General features: G+C 33.4%; 1 protein-coding gene across 1 annotated transcript; it reads right to left on the bottom strand.

Moving 5' to 3' along the window:
• Positions 1-44: 44 nt before the first annotated feature.
• LOC138328094 (ras-related protein Rab-30-like) lies at positions 45-8,644 on the bottom strand. Its single transcript, XM_069274711.1, has 5 exons — positions 8,495-8,644; positions 6,026-6,133; positions 5,522-5,605; positions 4,485-4,668; positions 45-3,671 (listed from the first exon to the last, which is right to left on the bottom strand). The coding sequence occupies exons 2-5, from the start codon at positions 6,110-6,112 to the stop codon at positions 3,418-3,420; spliced, it is 609 nt and encodes a 202-aa protein (XP_069130812.1). The 5' UTR covers positions 6,113-6,133; positions 8,495-8,644; the 3' UTR covers positions 45-3,417.
• Positions 8,645-8,676: the final 32 nt, after the last annotated feature.

An 8,676-nucleotide genomic window follows, 5' to 3' on the forward strand; every position in this document is an offset into this window, starting at 1 on the left:
CAAAATTCTTAACTTGTTATCTTCTAATCATAAACTGTTTAACATGAAATATTTGTGTGGACATTGTTGGTGGCTCTGAACTATCAATTATAATTATTAATCATTATTATGTCAAATTATTGTATCAAAACATTTTTTTTTCTATCAATTACATTAAGTATATGTAAGCAACCACAAAAGACAAAAACATTTCTAAGCAAAGAAAGTTTCATATTGTACCCATTTAATCTATCTTCGATTGATTTGAATTGTCATCAACAGTTTCCGAATTGTTACTGTTCATCTTTACTTCTTTTTCCTGTATGGACTTTAAAGCCCCCCTACTTCAGGTTGTGAGTTTGAATCCCAGGTAGGACAGTTGCCAGGAAATGACAGAGGTTTGTGGTTTTTCTCAGGGTACTCTGGCTTTTCTCCACCTTCTCAACCTCGCATGCCCTGACTATTAAAAGGACATTAATCTGATGAAAATAATTCCAAATTTCAAATACCAGGTATTGAAAGAAAAGATGGATTCTGGTTTTGTGGAAGATTTTCTAATAACTAATTTATTGATTTTTTTTTTAATAACAAATATTTTTTAAATTGATAAGAAAAATATAAAAATTATAAAAAAAAAGAAGAAGAAAAATTATCAAATAATATAAAAGTGACACAATGTCTAGATTTACAGTTCGCAGCGGCAGTTAAATCATATAGCAACCATATGGCACAGCAGAATATGAATACTGAAAATCAATCAACCTTATACAGTAGATAACAACATTAACAAAACCCTTAACTTCTGGTAAGGGTCTCCAAACAATATATATGTATACATATTCTACTGTCCAGGTAAAATATCTTACCATCCAAGGAATATAGGTAATACATGTTACCAACAACTGTCTCTGGTGGTGTCGCGTACAAATAATACGGTATCTATGGTAACTCCACGTACAAATACTACAGTATCTATGGTAACTTCACATACAAATACTACAGTATCAAGGTATTTACACACATTTACAGTCACTAAAAGCTAGAATTTATAATTACCTGGTATCATCATTAATTGACTAGTATTCAACTTCCATATTGAAAGTTGGTAAAGGACATTTCTACATAACTGATGATCCCGATGACCTTGAAGGTTTGCCAAGGTCATCATTGTCTTTTTATACGTTCTCTATTTCAGGTATTTACTGACCTAAAATCAATGCCAAAGCCGATTGGTTGGCAAGGTTGGATGACAAAAGACTGATGATGGATACATCATGTCAATTTTGGCAAAATATACAAACACATTTTTTCAGAAGTAAATGTACAACTTGAGAGTATATTGTTTTTTGCACTAAATAATCATATGCAGTTACCTGTATCAATAGAAGGCCGACTAAGCTGTATAATGTTTTTGAAAATTTTGCTTTAATAATTTGACCTTGAAATTTGAATGGTGGATGTTAATAAAATATTTTCAAGGTTTTTATATCACAATATCTTTGATAAAACAGCACATTATAAAGGTACAATTACCGTATTCACCAAATTAAGCGCCCTCACCTCTTCTGAAGAAGAGTTGAAGTTGTATAAACACTCCCATCTCGTAGATTTAGCAATGTTTTACAACATGTGATGCCTCTAACATCAGCATTGCATTCCTTATTACATTAACTTGCGAGTTTCTTCATGTGAATCACGACATAATAATGCATCTCACAGGATAAAAGGCATATGCATGTTTACTCTAAAAGATCTATGTACCATGAGTACAGAAACATTTAAAATATGGCTGACTTTTTTCGTCCACAACTTACATTTTGGTGCATCAATAAGCGTTCCCCTGTGTTACATTTACTTAAGCACCTTGGGCGCTAGTTAAGGCGAATACTGTAATACCCAAAGATCACTTACAAGTTCGTCTTAAGCAAATCTATAATGAGAGCAATCATACAAAACAAATAGGTTTTGTTATGGTGATTATCACTGCCTACATGACTGCACCTATTGTAAGGTAAATTCTGTAGTCAATAGATATATATTAACTGAACACAATCTTATGGCCGTTCAAATAAACTTTGTTTGAAATCTTTCCATTATTTTGGTGATTTGATTACAACAAAATATTCATTTCATCTGATAACAAAATATCAACATTGTGGCAATGTTTGTGTTTGCAAGAAAAAAAATGTTAAAATATAAAATAAATACAATAATTAACAACTTCATAAAGTAGAACTGATTTTAGTTAAATATCTATATAGGTAAAACGTCTTTTCAATTTAAACTAAAATATTGTATTGTGTAAAATAAAATAAAAATTCATTTGGAACAAACATATTGCACAAGGAAAATTATTGGAGACAAAAAAGATGAGAATTAACGTTTGTAATACTGATAAGAGATTTACAATAATGAAGTTTGGTATGATCAGCATACCCATGGTACTAGTAAAAGATTACACAAGTTTTTATCTTTTCTCTTTCTCATTAATCCTTGGAAGACAGTCTTGAAAAGTATGTTAATCAATCTAATCAAATACCAAGTTAAAGGAGTTACTTATCCGACACACATCCTTTCCAAGCATGTTACGCCGATGAATATCTGACTGTAGCCAATAAGAGGTCATGTTCAGATGACTTTCGCTTAAACCAATAGAATTGCAGCTTATTAAATTTTGAAAGTGATATTAAATTATCAATTGTTGATACAATGAAAAAGCCAGAGAAAATTCACAGACATGGCAACTGATAATGTATGACAGACCATTAGGTTTTAAGTCATTCGTCCCTGAAAATTCATAATGATCTATTCTAGCCATTGAAATAGTAGAGCTCAAACGTGTCTACAGCGGTAAATGAGTTGATGATTGAGGTCATCTGAACAGGATCTTTTCTCGGGTACCATTATAATTTTTTATTATCTTCCAACCAAGTATAACAATATGCATAATGAAGATTGATTTGAACTTTAACCGTGACCGAATAAATATCATACAGCAATCCCATATCCGGTCAGTTTATATCTTCCTATTAGGGGAAACATGATAATGATGATTTTGGATCTTAGTACACTTCCATCTTTGTAGAGAACTGTATGTTAGCATTCTATCCTATATGGGTTGTGAACCAGAGAATTAACATTCAAATTCAATTTCAGTAATAGAAGGGTTCACAAACTACATCCAAATTAGCCCCCCCCCCCAAAAAAAAAAAGTGAATTGTTTGTTTAGTTTTAGAGAAGGAGAAAAAGTAATTATCAATAATTTACCAACATATGATATCTGATACACAACATACAATGAAGTTATTATAGTGACGGATCAGATCCATTGTGACTCAGACGATCTGAATTAGATCACATATTACTAAGATAATTTAAAACCTTATATGATAAAAGCGTCTTTGAAACAACCAAAATTTAAACTGAATGAGACAGTTATCAGAACTTAAAACAAGCTGAACAGTTGGAGATGTTTGTTGTGTTGTTCGCATTAAAGCTGACCGGTTTGTCCACCTCAAGTTCCTGTTGTTTGGCCTGGGCAGTCAAACGATGTGCAATATCAAAGAACAGTCTATCAACATTGTCTGCCTCCTTGGCGGACGTCTCCAGGAACTTCATTTCATATCGGTTTGCGAACTGCTGACCGACAGATTGTGGGATTTCGATTTGGTTGATCTGATCAATCTTATTTCCTGTAAGTAAAAAAACATCAGTAAGAAATATGAACAGACAAAATGCAATGGACTTAACAAGGTTCCAAGAGCAATATCATCAGATATTTCAGATATGTCCCCTTTAGTTATGTGTGAGAAATAACGATAACAAATTTTAATTGTCAAAATTTGGGATAATCCCCAAATTACATTGGACATAACCATGCAGGTTCCAAAGGCATTCTATATATATAATTTAAAAGAGATCCCTTTAGTTCTTTCTGAGAAATATAGCTCATTGTGCATAACCATGCAGGGTCCAAAGGAATCATGCATATTAAATTTAAAGGAGATCCCTTTAGCACTTTCTGAGAAATATAGCTCTAAAGCGAGACCTAGTGTGCCTATATCATTGCTTGCTATGAAAGTGGTTAAGGTGTTAAAAAAAATCACCACTAACCATCTACCTCTGGGTTTCTAGTTCAATCAAATCCCATATGGGACAATTGCCCAATACTAACATTAGGTTGGTCGTTTTTTCCCGGATCCTCTGGCCTTTACCTTCTACACCAAACATGTCTAAATGACCTTGGCTGATAAAAGAAATCTACTAATGTTGTAAGCCTAGTGCAGAATATTGCTATTAGTATAATGACTCAAGGAGATTCTGTGGGTTTTTATTGATGAAGCTTGACACCATCTACCAACATGTTCTGTTGGTCATTCTCTTTCGGAAAAATAATGGTGTCAATTTTTTTGACAATGCAGTGGGGGTCAAGGTAAGTGTCAAAGGTCACATGGTCAAATATCCTTCATATCTACTTTCACAGGAGCCTTTAGGGCTATACTGACCAACAACATAACTGTACACTTGAGTGCTGGCATATTTCTCGATTTCCTCGATCCACATTGGTAGACTGTCAAACGACTGTTGGCAGCAGACATCATACACCAGAATGAGGGCGTTGGCGGAGTGATAGTAACTCTGTGTAATAGACCGGAACCGTTCCTGACCAGCAGTGTCCCAGATCTGTAACTGTAAACCAACCTCATTCAACATCTTTCAAATATCAGGCGAAGCACAAAGTTTCATTAAGCTTGATATCAAGTCATTGTGTTCACAAGGTCCAATACATGTAGGTATATTAAGGCAAAGGGCAATAACTCCATAAGTTACAATTGAGTAATTATGTTTTTTCAAACTAGTACAAGATCAATGCTAATCTGCATACAAAATTTCTATTAAGCTCAGTGATAATTTACTCAACTTATGGTGTTCACAAGATTTTATTGTAAATATTATTGTAAAGGCCAATGATCTATATTTGAACTCATCCAAGGTTTTAATGATGTTGAGTTGTATATAAACTGTCATTAAGCTCTGAATATTTACTCAAGTTATCATGTTAACAAGGTCCAACAGCAATATTATTGTAAAGGGCATTAACTCCACAAGTGAAAGTCAAATGATTCCTATTTTCAAACTCATCTGATCATGAGATCTTACCAGTAACTAGAAAACATCATTTTGTTAAGCTTGAGAAATATTCACTCATTGACAAGTAATCATAGTTCTAATAATAATAATTATTGCAAAGGGCAATAACTCAGTAAATCATTGTCGAATAAATCTGATTTTCAAACTCTTCAGCAATCTTACTACATGTAATGTTAGTCTGCATACAAAGTTTTATAACGCTCAGTGAATATGTACTCAAGTTATCATGTTCACAGGCAAAAGTTTATGCCAGTCTGCATACAAAGTTTTACAACGCTTAGTGAATATTTACTCAAGTTATCATGTTCACAAGCAAAAGTTACCATCTGGTCAGGTGACCAGATAAAATGTTAATATGGACAGGTAAACTCACAGATTTACTGATACTCACCTTGACCTTTTCACCATCAACATCCACTGTTTTTATCATGAAGTCCACACCGATAGTTGCTCCTTGACCAGGAGGAAACAAGCCCTGTTAAAGTGATGATAGTTTGAGACACATGTTAAACTTGAAAACACTTCATTGTTTTGATAATACCTGGTATGATACAGCTATGGCGGAAGTGTTTCTTTTCCAGCAATGGTATACTTGAGCATATATTAAATGGTATGGTATCTGAGCTATTTAACACCTGTTGTAAAGCAATGTGTATACTAGAGCCAGCTCCCAGGCCTCTGTTTTCACATAACAATTAATTTGTACCTTAGGTAATTTGTTTAATAAATTAATAATTGAAGTTCAAATTACTGGTATAAGCATAAGAAACAACAATTACATGGTCATTTATTTGAATTGAATAATTCCTTCAGATAACTTATTATTTAGTAAAAGAGTTTCATAATTGATAACTGGACATAACTTATAAATATCATTAAATAATTCAATATTTACTTGTGTAAACCTCCGGACGAGGCATGTCTTTCCCACTCCTGCTTCACCAATAAGAACAACCTTGAACAAATATTTATAGTCTTCCATGCTGTGGTTTAAGGGAATCACCTTAAAAAGAAAATTGACTGAATTTGACACAGATTATTCACTCAATACATATCTATATGCATATTTCATTATCGAAGTTAACAAATATCTGAAAAAATATAACCCAATATTCTATAGGCATCTTCAAAAATAGTCGTAATTATAAACATTTGGATGTTTGTATATATATAAAAACCTCTATATTACAAATGTATATATAGTAAAACATTGTTAAAACGAACCTCTGGGGGACCAGAAAAAACATTTCCTTATAAGCGCACTTTGTTATACACATATTTTAGATACATTATAGTAACATTGACAGGAAATGAAAATTAGATAGGGACCATAATATTTTTATTCAATCTGCCGAAATCATTCTAAATTTATTAATGCAGTCCTTCAATGGCTGTTTATAGATTATAGATAGACTAGGGCCCGGTTGTTCAAAACACGATTAGCTTAATCACATGATTAGTGGATTTTCATCACTAAACTCAGTAACTAAGTAAAGAATGGAGTTCTTAAGATTCTTGTAAAATTTTGTAAAATTTGTATTACAAGAAATTATTTTATCTTGAGTTCAAAAATTGTCGTTAAACTGGGATTAGCCTAGCTAATTACCTTTTCAACAACTGGGCCCAGATAACTGCTTTTTAAAGACTCATATGTTTTTGTGTATTAACTATTGAATTCTATTATCTCACTTTGTCTTAAAATGACAATTTAGGTGTTCGAATAAAGTGTATAGCAGTCAGGGAAATTTAGTGCAAATGTCAGAGGTGATTGAGTTTTACCCGTGTTCTATATTTAACCCCATATATTAAAGGAATAGGGGTGATTTTGTTTGTGTCTTTAACCAAGGATTTATAAGTGAGAAGGATGCGTGACTGTCTCTTTACACTACTAAACACCACGCGAGACGTTTATGAACCGGGAATAAAAAACCGTTTTTCTCAACAAATACTTGTCTTATCACGTCAAACGAAACACCAATGTAAAGTTTATTAATTTTCACAACGTTTATAACTCGCTTTAAGGACGTAAGATTTAGAAGATATGTCTTAAAATTTCGTTAAAAAAATCGACAGTTCATGAAATGACGGCCCCGCTTCAGAAAGTGAGACGGTAACCCTCGCACCCGCAAGCTACATCAAAGGCTGCGCCGGCGGATATCAAAGGAAAACGGTCGTCGCCCAACGTCACGGTCATTGCACAAACACAAAAGCTCCTACGTTGTACTCCCCAAAAACCCAGTGTGACTTATCCTTCTCATATACGTCCTTGCTTTAACACAAATTTAGACGACGAGTTCCCATTTTTGTAATAATGTAGTGAGTTGTATTAGTGATGGCTGCCTTTTTTTTTTTTTTTTTTTCTAAATATTTTTTAAAAACAACTTTATGCGTTTTCACTTCACATAATCCTGCATTTGGGTAACAAAATGATTACACAAATGCAGGACTGTTACTCGACAGCTCAACTGCAGGACAAATGAAAATGAGTGTGCCCAACCTTGTAGATGTATTCATAGGCGTCAGCTTCTGGTTTGATAAAAATGTAATAACCCACCCCTACTCATATAGACTCACTAGTAGGGGTACTAACCGTTACGTTGTTTTATTTTTCCTAGATCAGATGCAGACGCCTGTGATTTATAACTAGGCCTAGTGCGCCATCATCATCACATGGTACGAATTTTATGGACAAGAATTCATGAACGAAAATTCTCGTACGACACTTTTCCATTACGTAAACATAATTCTTTAGAATTCTACTGTAGGTGGCACATATAAAATTCTTGCTTTACTATTAACTTTACAAAAAAAACAACATTTCTGGAGATAAAAATGCTTGCGCTCAAAACCGACTCCTGAAACTTGCAGGGAATATGTATAAGGATAATTTGAACACTATGTAACCACTTTTCGTTCGAAACAATAGAGTAATAATTAACTTAATTAGTTTAATTATACCTCATCAAAACTGCTTTCTATATGTTTGAATGATCGTTATAAACAACCATTGCAAGTTTCAAGAGTCGGTTTTGAGCGAAAGCATTTTATCTTCAAAAATGTAGTTTACCGTCATTTTTGTTTAGCTATAAATATCTATTATAGCTTTATATCGCTATAATAGCAATAAATTTACATGTGCCCAACCTGGTCCACAGGGCCATGTATAGTCTCTATATGAAAAAAGAGCCAGAAATACATATAGTTTATTTATATGTATTTCTGGCTATTTTTTTCATATTGAGACTATTACATGGCCCAGTGCCTGATCACATTGTAACGCTCTGCAGAACCACTGGCACTGATTGATACCTCCTTTTCTCCTAATTTGAGATATGTTTCCGCGTTAAAAACAATGGATAATCACCTGTACGTGAATATTTTAGTCAATATCTTATGATTTCAGCATGGCTTCATGTTTCTTTTCGTCAGTACGATGCAGACAAGTTTGTCATTCCATATTACTGTCGGTGGCCCATTGAAAGAAATAATATCCACCCGGAAGTTAAAATTACACATTCGGTTACCATCGGACTTGATTCATCAATT

This window comes from Argopecten irradians, chromosome 7, assembly GCF_041381155.1.
Source record: "Argopecten irradians isolate NY chromosome 7, Ai_NY, whole genome shotgun sequence".
In the NCBI taxonomy this organism is placed as follows: Eukaryota; Metazoa; Mollusca; class Bivalvia; order Pectinida; family Pectinidae; genus Argopecten; species Argopecten irradians.

What these genes read in the sequence shown, in the direction of transcription:
- LOC138328094 (XM_069274711.1), bottom strand. Translation starts at nt 6,112, where the DNA reads ATGGAAGACTATAAATATTTGTTCAAGGTTGTTCTTATTGGTGAAGCA. An exon ending in TCGTCCGGAGGTTTACACAA is followed by an intron (nt 5,606 to 6,025) that starts GTAAATATTGAA and finishes TCACTTTAACAG; the next exon opens with GGCTTGTTTCCTCCTGGTCA. An exon ending in TTGATGGTGAAAAGGTCAAG is followed by an intron (nt 4,669 to 5,521) that starts GTGAGTATCAGT and finishes GTTGGTTTACAG; the next exon opens with TTACAGATCTGGGACACTGC.